This window comes from Mobula birostris, chromosome 4 (assembly GCF_030028105.1).
Source record: "Mobula birostris isolate sMobBir1 chromosome 4, sMobBir1.hap1, whole genome shotgun sequence".
In the NCBI taxonomy this organism is placed as follows: domain Eukaryota; kingdom Metazoa; phylum Chordata; class Chondrichthyes; order Myliobatiformes; family Myliobatidae; genus Mobula; species Mobula birostris.
The window spans coordinates 539,361-566,300 of NC_092373.1; the positions used below are offsets into that span (position 1 = coordinate 539,361).

At 42.2% G+C, this 26,940-nt stretch overlaps 1 protein-coding gene across 3 annotated transcripts in view; it reads right to left on the reverse strand.

Annotated features, from left to right (window-relative positions):
* LOC140196123 (myoneurin-like) overlaps positions 1-26,940 on the reverse strand; it is a 137,985-nt gene that overhangs the window by 55,846 nt on the left and 55,199 nt on the right. For all 3 annotated transcript variants that reach the window (XM_072254842.1, XM_072254841.1, XM_072254840.1), the window contains exons 4-5: positions 5,634-5,874; positions 4,666-4,825 (exon numbers count right to left, since the gene is read on the reverse strand). In XM_072254842.1, coding sequence (XP_072110943.1) covers positions 4,666-4,825; positions 5,634-5,874 — 401 coding nt within the window. The remainder of the gene's footprint in view (positions 1-4,665; positions 4,826-5,633; positions 5,875-26,940) is intronic.

Genomic DNA, 26,940 nt, shown 5'->3' on the forward strand with positions numbered 1-26,940 from the left:
TGCTTTAAATATACTCAGTGATGGCAATGAATTCCACAGATTCACCACTCTCTGGCTAAAGAAATTCCTCCTTATCTCCATTCCAAATGGACACGCCTCTATTCTGAGGCTGTGCCCTCTGGTTTAAACTCCCCCATGCTACGAAATGCCCTCTCACATCCACTCCATTAGCTTCAATAAGTTTCAATGAGATCCTTCCTCATTCTTTTAAACTCCAGTGAGTACAGGCCCAGAACTATTAAACACTCCTCAAATGTTAACACTTTCATTCTCATGAACCTCCCCTGGACCCTCTCCAATGGTGCACATCTTTTCTCTGATAAGGGGCCTAGAACTGCTTACAATACTCAAAGTGCATTGTGACCGATGACTTATAAAGCCTCAGCATGTCAGGCTGAATCCACAGACAGAGAAAGAGTTACGATATGAAGTCTATTGGAAAAGGTGATGAGGAGAAAGTGACATTCTGTCCTTCCATAACAGCTGTCTGACTTGCTCTGTATTTCAGACACCTACAGTCTTGTTGCTTTTCATTCTAGGAAACAGCAATTATAATATTACCAGGTTTGGATTAGTTATAGAAAAGGACAGAAATCTCAGCAAGGTCTATTGCTGTAATGACAGGTCCCCTGTATGGTGACGTTATACAGCAATGGCAGATCCCCTGAGAATGAGGCTCCCCCTGGTGGTGTCCTACTGCAATGAAGCATCCCTGTAGACAGCACCAGCCTGGCAATGCCTGTTTGCTGGTGCAGTTCCCCTTTAAGATAGCAGAACAGAAGATGCTGTGCTGGTTTAAAAGTCTGTTTAAGGAGACAAGGTTTCCGACTCCTACTATGGAGTAACTTGCTGGCAAATATGCAGTCTCTGGTAAATAAAATTGATGTTTGCCGGACCTCATAAACACGAGAAAGTCTGCTGATGCAGGAACTCCAAGACAACATCCACAAAATGCTGGAGAAACTCAGCAGGTTAGGCAGCATCTATGGAAATGAATAAACAGTTGACATTTTGGGCCGAGGCACTTCATCAGGATCTGTTGTGTTTTTTCTTTCACTGAGGCTTGGATCCCCCACCACTCCTGACACAGTGATAAAGCTCGATGATTTTCAAAATTCACTGGCAAGGTAGGACTGCTGAGTCTTTCGAAGGCAGGGGAGATGGAGTATGTTTTATGATCAACTCCTTGTGGTGTACAAACGTTGCAGTGCTGTTTCAGTTCTGCTCACCTGACCTGGAACAGGAGTTTTTAGCCATTATCTTGGTCGCAGTGTATATCCCACCTCAGGCCCATGTCAAACAGGCACTACAGAAACTAAACAACAAGCATGAAACAGCAGGTCCTGATGTCTTCCCCATCATTTTGGGGGATTTTAAGCAGATGAACTTGAAAAAGTTTCTAAATAATTATTACCAACATATTACTTGTGGTACCAGAGGAGCCAACACACCGGACAGCTGCTATACTAACATCAAGAGTGCTTACGGTGTGATCCCATGCCCGCAGTTGGAAAGTCTAATCCTCAGGCAGAGACTGAGGACCGCAGCACCAGTAGTGAGGACCAAGAATGTGTGGACAAGGGAGGCACAGGAGTGCTTATAGGACTGCTTTGAATCGGTGGATTCGACTGTATTCATGGATTCATCTTCAAGTCTGAATGAGTATGCTTCAATTGTCACTAACTTCATTAAAACCTGTGTGGATGAGTGTATGTGCCTATAAGAACAGACTGGACAATACCTGAATCAAAAGCCATAAGACCATAGACCTTAAGACATAGGAGTAGAATTAGGCCATTCAGCCCATTGAGTCTGCTCTGCCATTTCATCATGGCTGATCCTGGATCCCACTCAATCACTTACACTGCCCTCTCACCGTATCACTTGATGCTCTGACAAATCAGGAATCTATCAATCTCTGCTTCAAATAAACCCACGGATCTGGCCTCCACTGCAGTCTGTGGCAGAGCATTCCACAGATTCACCACTCTTTGGCTAAAAAAATTCCTCCTTACTTCTGTTCCAAAAGATCGCCCTTCAATTTCGAGGCTGTGCCCTCTAGTTCTGGACACCCCGCCATAGGAAACATTCTCTCCACATCCACCTCTTCCAATTCTTTTAACATTCAGTAGGTTTCAATGAGATCCCCACGCATTCTTACTTCATTTTGGTAGGTCAAATGATGGCAGAATTTAGTATTAATGGTAAGACTCTTGGCAGTGCGGAGGATCAGAGGAATCTTGGGTTAAGAAGGCATATGGTGCATTGGCCTTCATCAATCATGGGATTGATAAGAGCCGAGAGGTAATGTTGCAGCTGTATACGACCCTGGTCAGACCCCACTTGGAGTACTGTGCTCAATTCTGGTCACCTCACTATAGGAAGGACATAGAAATCATAGAAAGGGTGCAGAGGAGATTTATAAGGATGTTGCCTGGATTGGGGAGCATGCCTTATGAGAATAGGTTGAGCGAACTCGGCCTTTTCTCCTTGGAGCAACGGAGGATGAGAATGACTTGATATAGGTGTATAAGATGATGAGAGGCATTGATTGTGTGGATAGTCAGAGGCTTTTCCCCAGGGCTAAATTGGGTAGCATGAGAGGGCATAGTTTTAAGGTGTTTGGAAGTAGGTACAGAGGAGATGTTTTTTTATGCAGAGAGTGGTGAGTGCGTGGAATGGGCTGCCGGCGGTGGCGGTAGAGGCAGAAACGATAGGGTCTTTTAAAAGACTCCTGGATCAGTACACGGAGCTTAGAAAAATAGAGGGCTATGGGTAACCCTGGGTAATTTCTAAGGTAAGGACGTGTTCGGCACAGCTTTGAGGGTCGAAGGGCCTGAATGTGCTGTAGGTTTTCTATGTTTCTATATCTATCCTGCGGCTTGTGAACTATTCCAAGAAACTTCACCATCTCTGCACTGCCATCATCCCTGCCAGTATCCCCCTACAATCCACTGGGCAAGCTCCTCTCTCATGCCTCTGTAATTCATTTTATTCTATTGCAATACTGATACATGTGACATGCTTTTTCCTCTCAAATTGCAGTGTGAATTCAATCATACTATGATCATTGCCTCCTAAGGATTCTTTTATGTTAAGCTCCCTAATAAGATCTGGGTTATTACAAAACACCTAATCTAAGATAGCCTTTCCCCAAGTAGGCTCAAGCACAAGCTACTCTAAAAACCCATATTGTAGGCATTCAACAAATTCTCACTCTTGAAATCCGACACCAAACTAATTTTCCCAATCCCCTTCAATTGAGAAATAAATAACCTGACTTGGTCCAACCAAGCAGCGTTCACTGCCAAGAAGGCCCACCAGCGACTTCACTTCCTGAAAAAAATAAAGAGATTTGGTCTGTCCCCTAAAACCCTCACTAATTTTTATAGATGCACCGTAGAAAGAATTCTTCTAGGGTGCATCACAACCTGGTATGGAAGTCCTGTCCAAGACCAAAAGAAGCTGCAGAAGATCGTGAACACGGCACAGCACATCACACAAACCAATCTTCCGTCCTTGGACTCACTTTACACCGCACGCTGTCGGAGCAGTGCTGCCAGGATAACCAAGGACACGACCCACCCAGCCAACACACTTTTCGTCCCTCTTCCCTCCGGGAGAAGGCTCAGGAGCTTGAAGACTCGTACGGCCAGATTTGGGAACAGCTTCTTTCCAACTGTGATAAGACTGCTGAACGGATCCTGATCTGTACCCTCCAAATATCCGGACCTGCCTCTTGGTTTTTTGCACTACCTTATTTTCCATTTTTTTATTTTCTATTTATGATTTATAATTTAAATTTTTAATATTTACTAATTTTTACTATTTTTAATATTTAATATTTGCAATCCAGGGAGTAAGAAGCGCAGAATCAAATATCGCTGTGATGATTGTACGTTCTAGTAACAATTGTTTGGCGACAATAAAGTATAAAGTATAATTTCTCTTTGTTCCATTGACACTTAATAAAACAACCATGAAGCAACAAGCTTTGTGCCTCTTTCCTGATGTCCGAAAGAACATTGGATTAAAAACATCAGAATCCAACACTTGGACGGTGTCTCTTAGTTAGTGTGGAACAATGGGGACAAAATGCCTGCTTCTGGACTCAATGACCCAAAGACTGTAAAGGACAGAAAGCAATTTCCCAGATACGTTACCGATCGTGTGGATAGTCAGTGGCTTTTTCCCGGGGCTGAAATAGCTAACACTAAAGGGCACAGCTTTAAGGTGCTTGTAAGTAGGTACAGAGGAGATGTCAGGGGTAAGTTTTTTATGCAGAGTGGTGAGTGCGTGGAATAGGCTGCCGGCGACGGTGGTGGAGGTGGATACAATAGGGTCTTTTAAGAGACTCCTGCATAGGTACATGGAGCTTAGAAACATAGAGGGCTATGGGTAACCCTTGGTAATTTGTAAAGTAAGTACATGTTTGGCATATAATTGTGGGCCAAAGGACCTGTGTTGTGCTGTAGTTTTTCTATTTTTCTGAATCTCTTTCAATCCAACCTATTGCTAAATATTTCTTAATGCATTAATATATTTTAATTCCCAAAACAACAGAGAGTATCCTAGGTAACAGTTAACAAAGAACAAGAGAAATTCAGCATCTCTGCTGATCGATGGCAGTAAGTTGCTTCACATGAGGTGTAAAACATCCATTACCTGGCATGGATTTTCAGATTACTAGAAGTTGCAAACTGTAAGTTGCAAACGTCACAGGAGTATGGCTTTTTCTCGCCATGATGCATGCGATTGTGGAAGACCAGCTGACATTTCTGAGCAAAGCTTTTATCACACATGTCACACTGATAGGGCTTCTCACCTGTAACAGGTTACAGCAGAGAGACAGTCAGCAGCCAGCACATATAGAAACACAAGAGATTCTGCAAAACACACAAAATGCTGGAGGAACTCAGCGGATCAGACAGCATCTATGGAAATGAATAAATACAATACTCCAAGTATGGTCTCACGAGTGTCTTATAAAGCCTCAAAATTACATCCCTGCTCTTATATTCTATACCTCTAGAAATGAATGCAGCAGGTTCCACTCCTGTATCGAATAAAGTTGCCACTGCGTGTATACATCTGTATTATACCCTGGTGTCAGCATGACAGATTTGTAGGGATTACTCCGGCAAGCTTAATGCAGTTATATCTGTCCCTACCAGTGCTGTCTCCAGAATAATAGTGACAGTTCTCCACCGATCCTGTACCAATGGGTATACTCTGCTTTTGAAGAGCTGGCACTAAAATACCACAACCCATGTTTATTTATTTAGAGATATAGGGTGGAACAGGCCCTTCTGGTCCTTCGAACCGCTCCGCCCAACAATGATTTAACCCGAGACTAGTTGCAGGACAATTTACAAATGCCTAATCAACCTACTAACCAGTACGTCTTTGGACTGTGAGAGAAAACCAGGAACATCCGGACGAAACCCATGTAGTCAAAGGGAGGACATACAAACTCCTTACTGCAATTGACGGGATTGAATTCCCAACTCTGACATCCCAAGCTTTAAGAGCGTCACATTAACCGATGTGCTACCATGCAGTCACCTACTGCAAACCTAGTGACAATAACAAATCAATTTGTATTGTACAAATCCCGTTTCAATGCTGCCCACCTGTATGTGTGCGGACGTGAGTTTTCAGCTGGTTACACTGAGTGAATGCTTTCGTACAGAGCTGACACACGTATGGCTTCAGTCCTTTGTGAATCCTCATATGTCGCCGCAGGCTGCTGGCTTCAGAAAACATTTTCCCGCACATGTTACACATTGGCTTCATTTTCAACTGCTTCCCATTGCCTTCTCTATCATCTGGAGATTCAGCACAGCCATCGCCAGCCAAGAGCTTTGATTTCCTCTTCACACATAGAACACAAGACAAAGCACACAGTACAGCATGGGAAAAGACCCTTCAGCCCACAATGTTCTGCTGAACCAATTAAATTAGTCATCAATAGGCCAACCCATCTCATTTGCTGACACAATGTCCATGTCCTTTCATTTTCCTTACATTCATGTGTCTATCTAAATGCCTCTTAAATGTCTCTAATGGAACTGCCTCTACCACCATCCCAGGCAGTGCATTAAAGACACCCACTACTCTCTGAGTAAAAAGAAACTAGCCCCTCACATCTCCTTTGAAATTATCCCATCTCACCTCAAATAAATGCCGTCTGGGTATTAGATATTTGAACCCTGGGAGAAAGATACTGTCTGTCTACCCTCTAACACCATAAGACCAGAAGATATAGGAGCAAAACTAGGCCTTTTGGTCCATTGAGTCTGCTTCGTTATTTCATCATGGCTGATCCATTCTTTCTCTCAGCCCCAGTCTCCTGCTTTCCTTCCATATCCCTTCATGCCCTGACCTAGCAAGAATCTATCAACCTCTGCCTTAAATTTACATAAAAACTTGGCCTCCACACCTAACTGTGGCAACAAATTCCACAGATTCACCACACTATGGCAAAAGAAATTCCTCCTCATCTCTGTTCTAAAAGGATGCCCTTCTATTATGAGGTTGTGTCCTCTGGTCTGAGACTCTGACACCATTGGAAACATCCTATCCACATCCACTCTATAATACCTTACACTATTCAATAGGTTTCAATTAGATCACCCTTCATTCTTCTGAATTCCAGTGACTGGCCCAGACCCAGCAAACGCTCTTCATATTACAAGTCCTTCAATCCTACAATAATTTTTGAGAACCTCCTTTGAACCCTCTCCAGTGTCAGCACATCCTTGCTATAAGGGGCCCAAAACTATTCACAATATTCCAAGTTGAGGACTCACCAGTGCTTTATGAAGCATTCTTGCTTTTGTATACTAGTCCTCTTGAAATGAGTGCTAACATCGCATTTGCCTTGGTCCCCACAGATGCAAATTAACCTTCAGGGAATCCTGCACAAGGACTCCCGAGTCCCTTTGCACCTCAGATTTTTGTATTTTCTCTCCATTTAGAAAATAGTCAACCCTTTCATTTCTATAAGACCATAAGACATAGGAACAAAATCAGGCCATTCAGCCTACTGAGTCTACTCCACTATAGGAGACAACCTCTCCACATCCACCCTATCTAGTCCTTTCAACATTTGACAGGTTTCAGTGAGATCCCCTGCATTCTTCTAAATTCCAGTGAGTACCGGCCCAAAACTGCCAAACATTCCTCATAGGTTAACCCCTTCATTCCTGGACTCACCCTTGTGAACCTCCTCTGGTCTTTCTCCAATGACAACACATCCTTTCTGGGGTAACGGGGGCGAAAATGTTGACAATATTCTGATTAATGTCTTATAAAAGCTCAGCATTATTTCCTAGCTTTTATATTCTATTCCCCTTAAAATAAATGCCAACATCGCATTTGCTTTGCTTTTTATAGACCTGACCCGTAAATTAACCTTCTGGGAGTCTTGCACAAGGACTCCAAAGTCCCTCTGCACCTTTGCTGTTTGAACCTCTCCCCATTTAGATATTAATTTGCACTTTTGTTCCTTTTACCAAAATGCATTATAAGAACATAAGAAATAGGAGCAGGAGTAGGCCATCTGGCCCATTGAGTCTGCTCTGCCATTCAATAATATCATGGCTGATCTGGTCACGGGCTTGACTCCACCCACTTGTCTTTTACCCATAACCCTCAATTCCCCTACAATGCAAAAATCTATCCAACCTTGTCTTAAAATATACTTCCAGGTAGCCTCCACTGCTTCTTTGGATACAGAATTCCAGAGATTCACCACCCTCTGAGAAAAGCAGTTCCTCTTCACCTCCATCCTAAATCTACTTCCCCAAATCTTGAGGCTATGTCCCCTAGTTCTAGTCCCACCTGCCATTATCATACATTTCTCAACACTGTATTCCATCTGCCATTTTTTGCTCATTCTTCCAATTTGTCTAAGTCCTGCTGCAATCGCATTGCTTCCTCAGCACTACCTACCCCTCCACCTATCTTCACATCATCCGCAAACTTTGCCACAAAGCCATCAATTCCATTATCCAAATCATTGACAAACAATGTGAAAGGCAGCCGCCTCAGTACTGACCTCTGAGTAACACCACTAGTCACTGGCAGCCAACCAGAAAAGGCCCCTTTTATTCCCACTCACTGCCTCCTTCCCGTCAGCCATTCCCCTATCCATGCCAGTATCTTTCCTGTAACGCCATAGGATTTTATCTTGTGTGTGGCACCTTATCATTTGCTTTCTCAAAATCCAAGTAAATAACACCAACTCTCTTTCCTTTGTCCACCCTGCTTGTTACTTCCTTGAAAAACTCTTAACACATTTGTCAGGCATGATCTCCCTTTAAAGAAACCATGCTGACTTGACTTATTTTATCATTAGTTTCCAAGACCCCCGAAACCTCATCCTTAATAATAGACTCCAACACTTTCCCAACCACTGAGGTTAGGCTAATTTTCCAATCCTCCGGGACCAAGTCAGAATCAAGTGATTCTTGCAAGATCATGAACAATCCATCCGTTATCTATTCAGCAACTTCTCTCAGGACTCAGCAATGTCGTCCATCTGACCTAGGTGACTTATCCACCTTAAGACTTTTCAGTTTGCCTTACACTTTTTCCTTTGTAATAGCAATGGCATTCACTCCTTCTCCCTGACACTCACGGACCTCTGGCACACTGCTAGTGTCCTCCACAGTGAAGACAGACGCCAAGTACCCATTAAGTTCATCTGCCAGTTCTTTGTCCCCCATTACTACCTCACCAGTGTTATTTTCCACTGGTCCAATATCAACTCTCACCTCTTATATAACTGAAAAACCTTTGGTATCCTGCTTTATATTACTGGCTAGTTCGCACTCATATTTCATCTCTTCCCTTCTAATAACTTTTTAAACACAAAATAATCTGCAGGTGCTGGGGTCAAAGCAACACTCACAACACGCTGGAGGAACTCAGCAGGTCGGGCAGCATTCGTGGAAAAGATTGGTCGACGTTTCGGGCCGGAGCATTGACCGATCTTTTCCACAGATGCTGGTCGACCTGCTGAGTTCCTCCAGCATGTTGTGAGCGTTGCTAATAACTTTTTAAACCGCCTTTTGTTCTATTTTAAAAGCTCCCCAATCATCAGACTTCCCACTCGTTTTTGCTACCTTATTTGCCCTTCCTTTGGTTTTTATGCAGTCGTTAATTTCTCTTGTCAGTAACAGTTGCCTACTTCTGCCATTTGAGAACAACTTCTTCTAAGGGACATATCTACCCTTGTGAACTATTCCCAGAAACTTCAGCCATCTCTGAACTGCCGTCATCCCAGCCTGTATTCTTCTCCAGTCCACCTGGGCAAGCTCTTCTCTCATGCCTCTGTAATTCCCTTTATTCCATTGCAATACTGATACATATGATTTATGCTTCTCCCTCTCAAACTGCAGTATGAATTCAATTATATTATGACCAATGTCTCCTAAGGGTTCTTTTACATTAAGCTTCCTAATAAGATCATCCCACTGACTTTTGCTACCTTATATGCCCTTATATAACAACACCCAATCTAAGATGGCTTCTCTCCGAGTAGGCTTAAGCAAAAGCTGCTCTAAAAAGCCATCTCATAGGCATTCAACTAATTCCTTCTCCTGTAATCTAACACCAACCTGATTTTCCCTATTTCCTTGCACATTGAAGTAACCTATTACAGTTGTGTCATAACCCTTATTACATGCCTTTTCCAGTCTCCTTTAGCATCTCAACCCCACACCTTGGCTACTATTTGGAGGACTATATATGATGGCCATAATGTATTTTTTTTTACCGGTTTTAACTGCCAGTCTTCCATACAACCTTGCCCAGGCCTGCGCCCTGGAAACCTTCCAAGGCACAAATCCATGGTCTCATGAGACTAACGGATGCCTATGTTCTATTTTTTTCACCCTTGCAGTTTCTTAATTGCAGCCACAAAGATTCAACATTCTCTGACCCTTTGTCACCTCTTTCTAAAGATGTAATTTCATCTCTCGCCAACAAAACCAAACCACCACCTATTCTTCCTGCCTGTCAGGCAAGATTTTCCCCTGAGGATACAATGCTGACTATGGCCTATTTTATCATGTGCCTCCAAGTACCCCGAAACCACATCCTTAACAATTGACTCCAAAGTTGATGAGGGTAAAGCAGTGGATGTTGTCTATATGGACTCCAGTAAGGCCTTTGACAAGGTTCCACACGCAAGGTTAGTTAGGAAGGTTCAATCGTTAGGGATTAATATTGAAGTAGTAAAATAGATTCAACAGTGGCTGAATGGGAGATTCCAGAGAGTAGTGGTGAATAACTGTTCGTCAGGTTGGAGGCCGGTGACTAGTGGTGTGCCTCAGGGATCTGTAGCGGGTCCAATGTTGTTTGCCATATACATTAATGATCTAGATGATGGGGTGGTAAATTGGATTAGTAAGGATGCAGATGATACTAGGATAGGTGTCGTTGTGGATAATGAAGTAGGCTTTCAAAGCTTGCAGAGAGATTTAGGAAAGTTAGAAGAGTGGGCTGAAAGATGGGAGATGGAATTTAATGCTGAAAAATGTGAGGTGCTACATTTTGGTAGGACTAATCAAAACAGGACATATATGGTAAATGGTAAGGCATTGAAGAATGCCGTAGAACAGAGGGATCTAGGAATAATGGTGTATAGTTCCCTGAAGGTGGAATCTCATGTGGATAGGGTGGTGAAGAAAGCTTTTGGTATGCTGGCCTTTATAAACCAGAACATTCAGTGTAGGAGCTGGGATGTAATGTTAAAATTATACAAGGCATTGGTAAGGTCAAATTTGGAGAATTGTGTACAGTTCTGGTCACCGAATTATAGGAAAGATGTCAATAAAATTGAGAGAGTACAGAGAAGATTTACTGGAACATTACCTAGTTTTCAGCACCTAAGTTACAGAGAAAGGTTGAACAAGTTGGGTCTTTATTCTTTGGAGTGTAGAAGGTTGAGGGGGGACTTGATAGAGGTATTTAAAATTATGAGGAGTACAGATAGAGTTGACGTGGATAGGCTTTTCCATTGAGAGTAGGGGAGATTCAAACAAGAGGACATGTTGAGAGTTAGGGGGCAAAAGTTTAGGGCTAACATGAGGGTGAACTTCTTCGAGAGTGGTCTCTGTGGGGAATGAGCTTCCAGTAGAAGTGGTAGAGGCAGGCTCGATACTGTCATTTAAAGTAAAACTGGATAGCTATATGGACAGGAAAGGAATGGAGGGTTATTGGCTGAGTGCGGGTCGGAGGGACTAGGTGAGAGTAAGCATTCGGCACGGACTAGAAGGGCCAAGATGGCCTGTTTCTGTGCTGTAATTTTTACATGGTTATCATATTCCCAACATTGAGGTCAGACTAAGTGGCCTGTAATTTTCTTTCATCTGCCTCTCGCCCTTTTGAAAAATGGAGTGACATTTGCAATTTTCCATTCCTCTAGAACCATGCCAGAGTTAATTGATTCTTGAAAAATCATTACCAATGCCTCCACAATCTCTTCAGTCACCTCTTTCACAATCTGGTGGAAATAACTTATCTATCTTCAGACCTTTCAGTTTCACAAGAACCTTCTCCTGAGTAGTAGCAACTTCACACAATTCTGTTCCTTTACACTGTTGAACTTACAGCATATTAACATAGAATAGTACAGCACAGTACAGGCCCTTTGGCCCACAATTTTGTGCCGACCCTCAAACCCTGCCTCCCATATAAGCCCCCACCTTAAATTCCTCCATATACCTGTCTAGTAGTCTCTTAAACTTCACTACTGTATCTGCCTCCACCACTGACTCAGGCAGTGTATTCCACGCACCAACCACTCTCTGAGTAAAAAACCTTCCTCTAATATCCCCCTTGAACTTCCCACCCCTTACCTTAAAGCCATGTCCTCTTGTATTGAGCAGTGGTGCCCTGGGGAAGAGGCGCTGGCTATCCACTCTATCTATTCCTCTTATTATCTTGTACACCTCTATCATGTCTCCTCTCATCCTCCTTCTCTCCAAAGAGTAAAGCCCTAACTCTGATCATAATGCATACTCTCTAAACCAGCCAGCATCCTGGTAGATCTCCTCTGTACCCTTTCCAATGCTTCCACATCCCTCCTATAGTGAGGTGACCAGAACTGGACACAGTACTCCAAGTGTGGCCTAACCAGAGTTTTATAGAGCTGCATCATTACATCGCGACTCTTATACTCTATCCCTCGACTTATGAAAGCTAACACCCCATAAGCTTTCTTAACTACCCTATCCACCTGTGAGGCAACTTTCAGGGATCTGTGGACATGTACCCTGAGATCCCTCTGCTCCTCCACACTACCAAGTATCCTGCCATTTACTTTGTATTCTGCCTTGGAGTTTGTCCTTCCAAAGTGTACCACTTCACTCTTCTCCGGGTTGAACTCCATCTGCCACTTCTTAGCCCACTTCTGCATCCTGTCAATGTCTCTCTGCAATCTTTGATGATCCTCTACACTATCTACACCACCACCAATCTTTGTGTTGTCTGCAAACTTGCCAACCCACCCTTCTACCCCCACATCCAGGTCGTTAATAAAAATCACGAAAATTGCTGGTGCCTTCCAGTGAGGAATGATGCAAGACACTTTTTCAGTTCATCCCCCATTCCTATCTCTGCACAATCATTTCCCTGCAGTCCGATACTCTCACCTCTTTTACACTTCATGTATCTGAAGAAACTTGTGGTATCCTCTTTAATATTATTGGCTAGTTTACATTCACATTCTGTCTTTTTCTTCTTCATTACTTTTTTAGATGTCTTCTTTTGGTTTTTAAAAGCTTCCCAATAATTTTTGTTCTATTATATGTCCTATTATGTTGGCTTTGACTTCTTTGTTACCCACGGTTATGTCCTCATGCCTTGAGAATATTTCTTCGTCTTTGGGATGTATATATCCTGTGCCTTCCAAATTGTTTCCAGAAATTCCAGCCGTTGCTTCTCTACCATCTTCCCTGCCGGTATTCTTTTACAATCAATTTTGGCCAGCTCCTCTCTCACATCACTGTAATTCCCTTTACTCCATTATAATACGGATAAATCTGACTTTAGCTTCTCGTTCTCTAATTGCAGGATGAACTCATATAATGATGTGATTCCCATCAGAGTCTTCTTAACCTTGCACTTTCTCAGCTCTACCCACAATGATTCGACACCTTCCAACCGTATGTCTCCTCTTTCTAATGTTTCTAATGTTTTGATTTTTTTTTACCAACTAAACCACACCAACCCCTCTGTGTACCTGTCTGTCCTTTTACATAATGTGTATCCTTAACAACGGATTGTGCAATCCTGGTCATATTACGATCGAGGAACATGTTTGTAGTCCGGATATTGAACTTTTTGCTGTTGGACTCCGGCCATATTCCACCGAGATACAACACTGGGCGTCATCGGAGGTTGTTCCTGCCGGCGGCCATCAAACTTTGCAGCTCCTCCCGTGGAGGGTCAGACACCCTGAGCCAATAGGCTGGTCCTGGACTTATTTCCATCTGGCACAGTTTGCATGTTGTTGTCTGATTGTTTGTGGTTTTTGAATTTCTATATTTATGCTTTATTCTTGGTTGGAGCAGCTGTAACGAAACTCAATTTCCCTCGGGATCAATAAAGTATATCTATGTCTATCCTTGGACATTGAGTTCCCACACATTTCAGCCACAATTCAATGATACCCACAATGTCATACTGCCAATCTGTAACTATGCTACAAGTTCACCTATCTTATTCTGTAACCTTGTGTATTCCAAGGAATAAATCCTAACCTGTTCAATATTTCTTTATTACTCAGTTCCTCCAGTAGCTCTATCTATCTGTGCTATCACTTTCAATGAATTATGGACCTGTATTTCCAAATCCCTTTGTTCTGCCACACTACTCAGTGCCCTTCCATTCAATGTGTTAAGACCTAGCATGGTTAGTCCAACTGAAGTACAACATCTCTCACTTGTCTGCATTAATTCTATCTGCTATTTTTCAGCCCCTTTTTCCAGCTGGTCTAGATCCCACTGCAAGCACTGAAAGATTTCCTCGCTGTTGAGTACAACCACAAACTTGGTGTCATCTAAAAAGTTGCTCATCGAGTTTACCATATTATCATCCAGATTGTTGATATAGATGACAAACTAGGGACCCAACACCAATCCCTGCAGCACTCATCACAGGCTTCCAGTCAGAGAGGCAACGATCTGCTACGACTGACTTCTCCCACAAAGCCGATGTCTAATCCAATTTACTACCTCATCTTAAATGCTGAGCGACTGAACTTTGTTAACCAACCTTTCTTAAACAGTGAAACAACATTAGCTATCTTCCAATCTTTCAGTACCTCATCTGTCGCTAAGGATAATTTAAATATCTCTGCTAGGGCCCTGGCAATTTCTGCATTTGCCTCCCACAGGGTCCAAGGGAACACCTGAGGATTTATCAGAGTCATAGTGCTGAACAGCACAGAAACAGGCCCTCTGCCAACATATACTCCACGCCTAAACCATTTAGACTGCATATTTCCATCGACCTGCATCATGACCGTAGACCTCCATACCCCTACTATCCATGTTCCTATCCAAACTTGTCTCAAACAAGGGACGGTGAGGAGATAATTGGTGAAAATTACAGGGAAGTAGACACCCCGAAGTTGCAGGAAGCAAGTAGCTGGGTGACTGTCAGGAGAGATGGAAATAGGTAGTTAGAGCAGAGCACACCTGTGGTCATTCCCCTCAAAAATAAGTATACCGCTTTGGATACTTTTGTGGGGGATGACCTCGCGGGAGAATGCCACGGCAAACGGGTTACAGGCACTGAGCATGGGTCTGTGGTGCAGAAGGGAAAGAGAAAAAGGGAGTGGCAGTAACAGGGGACTCAATAGTGAGGGGAACAGACAGGAGATTCTGTGGACATGAACAGGACACACGGATGATATGTTGCCTCCCAGGTGCCAGGGTCAGGGACATCTCAGATCATGTACTCAGCATTTTGGAGAGGCAGGGAGAGCAGCCAGATGTCTTGGTACATATTGGTACCAATGACATAGGTAGGAAAAGCAATGAGGTCCTGAAAAGAGAATTCAGAGAGCTAGATAGAAAGTAGAGAAGCAGGACCTACCAGGTAGTAATTCCTGGATTGCTGCCTGTGCCACGTGTCAGTGAGGGTAGAAACAGGATGATTTGGCAGATAAATGCGTGGCTGAGAAGCTGGTGCAGGGGGCAGGGCTTCAGGTTCTTGGATCATTGGGATCTCTTCTGGGGGAGGTATGACCTGTTCAAAAGTGACAAATTGCACCTGAACCCAAGAGGGAACCAATATTCTCGCAGGCTGGTTTGTTAGAGCTGTTGGAAAGGGTTTAAACTAATTTGGCAGGGGGGTGGAAACCAGAGTGAAGGGACACAGGATAGGACGGATGGTAAAAAAGTAAAGATAGCATGCAGTCAGACTGTCAGGAAGGGGAGGCAGGTGATAGAACTTAGTTGCAGCCAACAGGCTGAGTATCAAATCATCAGTGATGCAGAATCAGAAAGGATAGCAAATACGGTACTCAAGGTGTTGTATCTATATGCGTGTAGTATAAGAAATAAGGTGGATGATCTTGTTGCACTATTACAGATTGCCAGGTAGGATGTTGTAGCCATCACTGGAGGATGATTGTAGTTGGGAGCTGGATGTCCAAGATTACACAATATATCAGAGGGATAGGAAGGTAGGAAGAGAGGGTGGTGTGCCTCTACTGGTAAAGAATGGCATCAAATCAGTAGAAGGATGTGAGATAGGATCGGAAGATGTTGGATCCTTGTGGGTTGAGTAAAGAAACTGCAAGTGTAAAAGGACGTTGATGGCAGTTATATACAGGCCTCCCAACAGTGGCTGGGAGGTGGACCACAGGTTACAACAGGAAATAAAAAAGACGTGGCAAAAGGGCAATTTTATGGTAGTCATGGTAGATTTTAACATGCGTCGATTAGGAATATCAGGTTGGTCATGGATCTCAAGAAAGTGAGCTTGTTGAATGCCTAAGAGATAGCTTTTAGAGCAGTTTACCGCTAGCCTACTAGGGGATCAGTTATACTGGATTGGGTGTTATGTAATGAACCAGATGCAATTAGGGAGCTTAAGGTAAAAGAACCCTTCGGATCCAGTGATCACAAGATAATTCAGTTCAACTTAAAATTTGATAGGGAGAAAGTAAAGTCTGATGTAGCAGTATTTCAGTGGAGTAAGAAAAATTACAGTGGTATGAGAGGAGTTGGTCAAGTAAATTGGAAGGAGCTGCTGGCAGAGATGTCAGAAAAGTAGCAAGGCGTGCACTTCAGGAAAAAAATGAGGAAGGTGCAGGACATGTGTATTCCAAAAATGAAGAAATACTCTATTGGTAAAATAGTACAACCTTGGCTGACAAGTGAAGTCAAAGCTACTGTAAAAGCAAAAGAAAGGGTATACAACAAAGCAACAATTAGTGGGAAGATAGAGGATTGGGAAGTAAAAGTTTTTTTCAAATATGTTAAAAATAAAAGCAAAATGAGAGTGGATATAGAACCGCTAGAAAATGAGGCAGGAGAAATAATAACGGGTGACAAGTTGCTGGCTGATGAACTAAATGAGTATTTTGCATCAGTCTTCACTATGGAAGACACTAGCAGTATGCTTGATGTTGTAGTGTGTGAAGGAAGAGAAGTGGGTTCAGTTACAATTACAAGAGAGAAGGTGCTCAAAAAGCTTAAAGATCTAAAGGTGCTTAAGTCATCTGGACCAGATGAATTACACCCTAGGGTTCTGAAAGAGGTAGTGTTAGAGATTGTGGTGGCATTAGAAATGATCTTTCAAAAATCTTTGGACTCTGGCATGGTGCCAGAGGACTGGAAAATTGCAAATGTCACTCCACTCTTTTAAGAAAGGAGGAAGGCAACAGAGAGGAAATTATACCCAGTTAGCCTGATCGCAGTGGTTGGGAAGATGATAGAGGCAATTATTAAGGATGAAATGATGGAGTACTTGGTGACAAAAAGTCAGGATGGTTTCCTTCAGGGAAAATCCTGCTTGACAAACCTGTTGGAATTCTTTGAGGAGATTACAAGTAGGATAGATAAAAGGGATGTAGTGGATGTTGTATATTTGGACTTTCAGAAGGTGTCACACATGAGCTGTTTACCAAGTTAAGAGCCCATGATATTACAGGGAAGTTATTAATATGGTTGCAGCATTGGCTGATTGGTAGAAGGCAGCGAGTGGGAATGGGGGGGATCCTTTTCTGGTTGGCTGCCAATGACTAGTGGTGTTCTGCAGAGGTCGGTGTTGGGACCACTCCTTCTTATGCTGCATGTAAATGATTTAGATGATGAAATAGCTGGCTTTGTTGCCAAATTTGCAGATGATACGGAGATTGGTGGAGGGGTAGGTAGTGTTGAGGAAACAGGTATGATGCAGAAGCACTTAGACAGATTGGGAGAATGAGCAAGAAAGTGGCAAATGAAATACAATGTTGAAAAACGCATGGTCATGCACTTTGGTAGTAGAAATAAATGTGCGGACTGTTTTCTAAACAAAGAGAAAATCCAGAAATCTGAGATGCAGAGGGACTTGGGAGTCCTTATGCAGACACCCTGAAGGTTAACTTGCAGGTTGAGTCGGTGGTGAGGAAGGCAAATGCCATGTTAGCATTCATTTCAAGAGGTCTAGAATACAAGAGCAAGGATGTGATGCTGAGGTTTTAAAAGGTGGAGAAGTGTGTGTCATAGCCCTAGATATCAAAGGAGCATTTGACAAGGTCTGGCATAATAGACTCCGTGTTAAGCTGAGATCCAAAGGAATATCTGGAAAGCTGCTTAGATGGCTGCAGAGCTACCTTCATGGACGGACCATCAAAGTTGTTATCTCTGGTAAGGCTTCTGATTCTTCAACCGTCAATGCATCTGTACCACGGGGTTCAATATTTGGGCCACTTCTGTTTTCCATCTTTATTGATGACTTAGTTGATGCATGCGGTAATGAGCTATACCTGTACGCCGATGACTCCACACTATTCGCACCAATTAGAGCAGGAGAGAGTCATACAGTGGCAGCAGGCCTGAATAGGGATTTTGACAGGATGAAAGTCTGAGCAGATGACTGGAATGTCACCTTTGAGCCTACTAAGTGCAAGGCGATGGTGATGTCTAGGAAGAGGAATCCATCTAATCCCAACCTGTATTTTGGGAACTGCAAGCTGGATTTAAAGAAGGAGCTAGTAATCCTTGGTGTTAATATCGACAGCAAGTTGGTGTAGGATAAACACCTTTCCACTATTTCAAACAAAGCTGGACAAAGGCTTGGAACTCTGCAGAAAGTAGCATCCAAACTAGACAAAGGGGGCAGAGCCACAGTTTACAAAGCCCAGGTACGAAGTTCCATGGAGTATGCCTGCTTATCATGGATGAATGCCTCACAGAGTGCCCTCAGCCAGCTTAATTCAATTCAAAGAAAGGCTCTCAGGATTATAGGTGTAGATGAAGCCACAGCTCGTGAGAAGCTAGCCATCAGTAGCTTACACCACAGACAACAGGTTGCTGCAGCTACTGTGCTATACAAAATGCACACTAGCCACAGCTCTGCAGACCTTCGCGCCACGCTGCCTTCACCTTATGAGAGACGGCGCACCACATGATCAAGTTTATCTATGCCTGTTCAAGCTGTTTCTATGCCTGATGTGAGAATCTACACACTGGATAGAAGCTTCCTTCACTGTGCTATCAGAATTTGGAACAGCCTTCCAGATGCTGTGATTGGAAACATCTGTGACGATGGGGTCCAAGCCTTCAAGAGTCGAGTGCACAAACACCTATCATCTCTGGGAGGGAAGTCACATGCTTCTTCATAAGCTATCATGAAGGGGACCAGGATGGCAATGCTTGGTTGTTGGTAGGTAGGGTTAATATCTGACTTTCAAGAGAACTTGTGAGTTATGTTCCGGCTTGACTTAGACCTTAAAAACTGCTGGAGAAAAGTGCAGAAAGAACAGGTGCTGTTTTCTCCCAGTAGGGATTAGTTTTTAGTTCCAAGTGTTCCTGCCACGTTTTGTCACCGTGCGACCTTATCCTTCAATATCTCTGAATTATGGAGGACAGCATGTGTATAAATGTCTCTCTCCAGCAGACTTCATCATGATCATCATAACTCCAGTATTTCTACTATTTTTTAATGTTTCTTAATTGTACATACGATTTTTTTTGTGTTCTATCGCTGAGCAGCAGTGAACCATCTGACTGGCCTATCAGAGCTCTCTTTGGGAACTAGTTGACTTGATCAGCATTTCTGATCTGGCTATTGTTCACGACTGCACTTAATTAAAAAAAAGGCACTGGTGAGGCCTCACCTTGAGTATTGTGAACAGTTTTGGGACCCTCATCTTAGAAAAGATGTGCTGGCATTGGAAAAGGGTCCAGAAGAGCTTCACAAAGATGATTCCAGGAATGAAAGCATTATCATATGAGGAATGTTTCATGGCTCTGGGTCTGTACTCGCTGGAATTCAGAAGGATGAGGGGGATCTCATTGAAACCTTTTGAATGTTGAAAAGCCTGGACAGAGTAGAGTGGAAAGGATGTTTCCCATGGTGGGAGAGTCTAGGACAAGAGGGCATGGCCTCAGGATAGAGGGGTGCCCTTTCAAAATAGAGATGCGGAGAAAGGTCTTCCAAACTTAGATCCTCCAAACATGGCAGCATCCTGTAAATTTTCTCAGGCACTCTTTTAATCTTGTTTACATTTTTCTTGTAGGTAGGTGACCACAACTGCACACAATACTCCAAATTAGCACATTTTGAGGGCGCCCTCTCAAAACAGATTTGCGGAGAAATTCCTTTAGCCAAAGGGTGGTGAATTTATGGAATTTGTTGCCACGTGCAGCCGTGGAGGTCAGGTCGTTGGGTGTATTTAAGGCAGAGTTTGAAAGATTCTTGATTGGACATTGCATTGGTTATAGGGAGAAGGCCAGGAACTGGGGTTGAGGAGGAGAGAAAAAAGGATCAGCCATGATTGAATGGCGGAGCAGACTCGATGGGCCAGACGGCCCAATTCTCCTGCTATGTCTTATGGTCTTAAACATTGGAATCGTGCTTGCATGTGGCACTTGGGCTGGCAGCTCATTCCACACTCTCACAACCCTCTGAGTGAAGTAGTTTCCTGATTCAATCTATCCTTAAAACTCAGGTTCTCCAGACCCGGCAACATCCATGTAAATTTTCTCTGTACTCTTTCAACCTCTTTTACATCTCTCTTGTCAGTGATCAAAACCTCACACAACACTCCAAATTAGGCCTCACCAATGTCTTCTACAACTTCAACATAACATCTGCTGTACTCACTACACTGATTTATGAAGGCCAGTGTGCCAAAAACTTTCTTTACATCTACCTGTGATGCCACTTTCAACGATTTATGGACCTATATTCCCAAATCTCTTTGTTCTACCACACTCCTCAGTGCTCTACCATTCACTGAGTACAACCTACCCACGTCCTACCGAAGTGTCTATATTAAATTCTGTCTGCCATTTTTCAGCCCATTTTTCCAGCCGATGCAGATCTCTCTGCAAGCCATGATAGCTTTTCCACTGTCCCTACACCCCCAATCTTGGTGTCGTCTGAAAATTTACTGATCCAGTTAGCTACTTTATCATCCAGATCACTGATATAGATGACAGATCACAAAGGGCCCAGCATCAATCCCTGTGGCACATCACTAGTCTCAGGCCTCCAGTCAGAAAATAGCACTCTCTGGCTTCTCCCACAAAGCCAAAGTCTAATCCAATTTACTCCCTTACCCTGAATCCTGAGCGACTGAACCTTCTTGTCCAGCCTCCCATGCGGGATCTTGTCAAATGCATCACTAAATTCCATATAGACAGCACCCACTACCTTGCCTTCATCCACTTTCCTGGTAACTTCCTCAAAAAACTCTATAAGATTGGTTGGACATGACTTGCCACACACAAAGCCATGCTGACTACCCTCAATCAGACCATGTCTATCCAAATACTTATATATCTGGTTCCTCAGAATACCTTCCAATAACTTTCCCTCAGCTGATGTCAGACTCGTTGGCCTATAATTTCCTTGTTTACGTTTGAGTCTTTTTTAAACAGAAGAATAACCTTGGCTATCGTCCAATCTTCTGGTACCTCTTCTTTCGCTTAGGATGATTTAAATATCTCTGCTAGGACCCAGCAATTTCTGCAGCTGTGTCCCATATGGTCCGAGGGAACATCTTGTCGGGCTCTGGGGATTTATCCAACCTGTTTTGCCTCAGGGTAGCAAACACTGCCTGTAAAGGGTCCATGAAGTTGATGCAGCTTTGTCTCACTTCCTTAGACTCTGTGTCCATCTCCCAAGTAAATATAGATGCAGAAGAATTATTTAAGATCTCCCCTATCTATTTTGGCTCCACACATGGATTACCATTCTGATCTTCCAGAGGATCAATTTTGTCCCATGTAATTGTTTTGCTCGTGACATATCTGTAGAATCCTTTAGGCTTCTCCATTACCTTGACTGCTAGGGCAACTTCATGCCCTGTTTTAGCCCTCCTGATTCATTTCTTAAGTGTTCTCTTGCATTTCTTATACTCCATAAGCAAATCTGTTCCTACCTGCCTATAAATGTTGTGCACATCCTTTGTCTTCTTAACCAGGGCCTCAATATCTCTTGAAAACTAAGGTTCCCTAAACTTGTTATATTTTACCTTTAATTCTGACAGGCACATACAAGCTTTGCACTTTCAAAATTTCACTTTTAAAGGCTTCCCACTTAACAAGTACACCTTTGCTAGAAAGTAGCTTTTTCCAATCCACACCTGCCAGATCCTTTCTGATACCATCAAAATTGGATTTTCTCCAATTTAGAATCTTAACCTGCGGACTACACCAATCTTTTCCCCTACTTACTTTGAAATTAATAGCGTTAAGATCACTAGATGCCAAGCATTCCCCTTCACAAATTCTGTCACCTACCCTGCCTCATCCCCTAATAACAGATCAAGTATAGCACACGTTTGAAACAACAGAACAATGGAATATTGAGCTGCCAGTCCTGCCCCTCCTGCAACCAAGTCTCATTAATGGCTACAATATCATAATCAATATCATGTGTTGATCAATGCCCTGCGCTCATCTCCCTTTCCCACAATACTTCTTGCATTGAAACATATGCAACTGTGGTCATTAGTCGCACCATGTTCAACCTTTTGATTCATGACTTTGTCTGAGGTCTTAACAACATATGTCTCCACAACTTCTTCCCTATTTGTTCTAGCACTTGTTCCCATCCCCCTGCAACTCCATCTCTCTCCACATGCCCCCATCCCACAGCAGCAGCAAACCTTCCCAACAGGATACAGATCCCCTCCAATTCAGGTGCAAACCACTTCTTCTATACAGGTCCCACTTTCGCCAGAAGAGAGCCCAATGATCCAAAAATCTGACACCCTCCCTCCTACACCAACTGCTTTTCATGTATTAAAACTGTATGCTCTTTCTACTTCTGGCCTCACTAGCACATGTCACGGGCGGCAGTTCAGGGATCACAAAACTAGCTGTCCTGCCCTTTAATTTAGCACCTAACTCCCTGAACTTCCTTTGTAGAACCTCACCACTCTTCCTACCTATGTCATTGGTATCTACATGGACCCAGAAGGTGACAGATTCCCATATGATTGTGGCAATCAGATACAGTGCTCCAAATAGTAGCCAAGATGTGGGCTTGAGATTGCAAAGGCAGCTAGAAATAAGGGTAATGACACAATTGAAATGGGGGCTCAATATGCAAGAGCATTGGGAAAATTAGGTTAGTGTCGGATCACAAGAGAGGGAATTTGTTGAATGCCTACAAGATGGCCTTTTAGAGCAACTTGTACTTGAGCCTACTCGGAGAAAGGCCATCTTAGATTGGGTGTTGCGTAATAATTCAGATCTTATTAGACAGCTTAATATAAAGGAACACTTAGGAGGCAGTGATTGTAATATGAATGAATTTATACAGTAATTCGAGAGGGAGAAGCATAAATCAGATGTATCAGTATTGCAATGGAACAAACGGGATTACACAGGTATGAGAGAAGAGCTTGCCCAGGTGGATTGGAGGATACAGGCAGAAGTGACTGCAGAGCAGAGATGGCTGAAGGGAAAAGATGAAATATGAGGGCAGACTAGCCAATTATATAAAGTAGGATACCAAAAATATTTTTAAAGTATATAACGAGTAAAAGGATGTGAGAGTTGATATTGGACCTGTGGAAAATGATGCTGGTGAGGTAGTAAAGGGGAACAAAGAAATGCCAGATGAACTTAATGAGTACTTTGCATATGTCTTCACTGTGGGTGACATAAGCAGTGTGCCAGAGGTCTGTGAGTGTCAGGGAGCAGGAGTGAGTGACATTACTATTACAAAGGAAAAAGTGCTAAGCAAGCTCAAAGGTCTTAAGGTGAAAAAGTCACCTGGACCAGGTGGACTACATCTCAGAGTCCTGAGAGAGGTTGCTGAAGAGATAACAGATACAATGGTCATGATCTTTCAAGAATAACTTGATTCTGGCATGGTCGAGGAGGACTGGAAGAGTCAAATGTCATTCCATTCTTTAAGAAGAGAGGAAGGCAAAAGAAAGGAAACTATAGACCAGTTACCCTAACCTCAATGGTTAGGAAGGTGTTGGAGTCTATTATTAAGGATGAGCTTTCGGGGTACTTGGAGACTAATGATAAAATGTCAAAGTCAGCATGGTTTCTGTGAAGGGGAATCTTGCCTGACAAATCTGATAGAATTCTTCGAGGAAGAAACAAGCAGGGTGGACAAAGGAGAGGCAGTGGATTTTCAGAAAACATTTGATGAAGCGCCACACGTAAGGCAGCTTAACAATAAAATCCTATGGCGTTTTAGGAAAGATACTGGCATGGATAGTAGAATGGCTGACAGGTAGGAGGCAGTTAGTGGGAACAAAAGGGGCCTTTTCTGGTTGGCTGCCAGTGACTAGTGGTGTTCCTCAAGGGTCAGTATTGGGACCACTACGTTTCACATTGTTTGTCAATGATTTAGATAATGGAATTGATGGCTTTTTGGCAAAGTTTGTGGATGATACAAAGATAGGTGGATGGGTAGGTAGTGCTGAGAAAGCAATGTGATTGCAGAAGGTCTTGGATAAATTGGAAGAACGGGCAAAAAAGTGGCAGATGGAACACAGCTTTGGGAAATGTATGATAATGCATTTTAGTGAAAGGAACATCAGTCCGGACAATTATCTAAATGGGGAGAAGATTCAAACATCAGAGATACAGAGGGACTTAGGAATCCTCGTGCAAGACACCCAGAGCATTAATTTACAGGTAGAGTGTGTGGTAAAGAAGACAAATGCAATGTTCGCATTTATTTCAAAGAGAATAGAATATAAAAGCAAGGAGATAATGCTGAGCCTTTATAAGACACTAGTCAGGCTGCACTCGTACTGTCAACAGCTTTGGGCCTCAAATATCAGAAAGGATGTGTTGTCATTGGAGAGAGTCCAGAGGAGGTTCACAAGGATGATTCTGGGAATGATGGAGTTAACATATGAGGAGCATTTCACAGCTTTGGGCCTGTACTCACTGGTATTTAGAAGAATGTATGGGGATCTCATTGAAACCTGCCGACTGTTGAAAGGACTAGGTAGGGTGGATGTGGAGAGGATGGTGGGGGTATTCGGAACTAAAGGTCAGGGCCTCAAGGTTCAGGGGTGACCTTTTAGAACAGAGGTAAAGATGAATTTTTAAACAACTTAAAACAATCACGTCCTCAAACCTGACCTCCATTAAAAACAGTTAAAAAAGCAAGAAGGAAATGTAAATATGGGCAAAGAGAAAAAAAAATTACATTAAATGAAAATGTTGAATAAAAGGTCTCCAAGTCTGTTCAAATTTAACTGAAGTATCATAAAGATTTCTTCTAATTTTCTCCAAATTTAAACATAGTATCGTCTGAGAAAACCAAAAGAACGTAGTTGGGGCATTAATCTCCTTCCAATGTTGTAAAACACATCTTTTCGCCATTAAAGTAAGAAATGCAATTATTCCACGGGTTGAAGGGGAAAGATTACTGGAAATTTTAGGTAATCCAAAAATAGCGGTAATAGGATGGGGAGAAATATCTATATTCAATATCTTTGAAATAATATTAAAAATGTCCTTCCAAAAAGTATCCAAAGTAGGACAGGACCAAAACATATGAGTTAAGGAGGCTATCTCCCGATGACATCTGTCACAATGAGGGTTAATATGAGAATAAAAATGAGCTAATTTATCTTTAGACATATGTGCTCTATGAACAACTTTAAATTGAATTAGGGAATGTTTGGAACAGATAGAAGAAGTATTGACTAGTTGTAAAATATGCGCCCAGTCATCCGCCGAAATAATACAGCCCAATTCCTTTTCCCAATCTGACCTAATCTTATCAAATGGAGCTTTCCTAAGTTTCATGATAGTATTATAAATAATAGCCGTTACACCTTTCTGACATGGGTTAAGGTTAATTATAGTATCTAAAATATATGTAGGAGGTAACATCGGAAAGGAAGAGAGCATAGTACTTAGGAAATTTCTAACTTGGAGATACCTAAAAAAATGTATTCTTGGTAAGTTATATTTGTTAGATAATTGTTCAAGAGACATAAGGGAGCCATCTAAAAATAAATCCAAAAACCATGATATACCATTAGTCTTCCAAATTTGAAAGGCACGGTCCGTGGGAGAGGGGGGAAAGAATATGTTACCTAAAATAGGAATCGCAAGCCCGATTAAGATCGAAAAATTTTCGGAATTGAAACCAAATACGTAAGGTATATTTAACTATCGGGTTACAAACCTGTTTGTAGCGTTTCAAATCAAAAGGAGAACCTAAAATGGAACCAAGTGCATAACCTTGAGCAGATTGTAATTCCAATACTACCCAATTAGGAATGGATAGTGTATCATGGTCAACTAACCAAAATTTCATGTGTCGAATATTAATTGCCCAATAATAAAATCTAAAGTTAGGTAATGCCAAGCCTCCATCTCTCTTAGCTTTCTGTAGATGTACTCTACCCAATCTCGGGTTTTTATTTTGCCAAATAGAAGAAGAAATTTTAGAGTCAACTTTGTCAAAAAAGGATTTTGGAACAAAAATCGGTAGTGTCTGAAATACATATAAAAATTTTGGCAGAATAAACATCTTAACAGCATTTAATATGACCAATCAAAGTTAAATAAAGTGGAGACCATTTAAATGAAAGTTGAGTAATGTGATCAATTAAGGGTAGGAAATTAGCCTTAAATAAATCCTTATGTTTACAGGTAATTTTAATCCCAAGATATGAAAAATGGTTATTAACTAATTTAAACAGGAGGTTCTGATATAAGGGAACTTGCTTATTAATTGGGAAAAGTTCACTCTTACTGAGATTTAACTTATAACCTGAAAAAAGACTAAATTGTGCTAATAAATCTAAAGCAGCAGGAATAGATTTTTGAGGATTAGAAATATATAAAAGTAAGTCATCAGCATAAGGTGATACCTTATGAGACTTTGAACCACGAGTTATGCCAATAACATTTGGAGATTCTCGAATAGCAATTGCAAGAGGTTCTAATGCAATGTCAAATAATAAGGGACTAAGAGAACAACCTTGTCTAGTACCTCGAAAAAGAGGAAAAAAAGGTGAATTTAAAGAGTTAGTACGAACTGAGGCCAGAGGAGAATGATATAACAATTTGATCCAGGATATAAATTTCAGGCTGAAATTAAACATTTCAAGCACCTTAAATAAGTAAGGCCATTCGACTCTGTCAAAAGCTTTAAGGTTGTTAGGGTTGCTTTAGGGTAGGATTGTTTTAAGTTGTTTAAGTCTACTTGTTACCTAGTTAGCCCATTGCTTTGCTTTGCTTTTTAGATTAGTTGCACGGT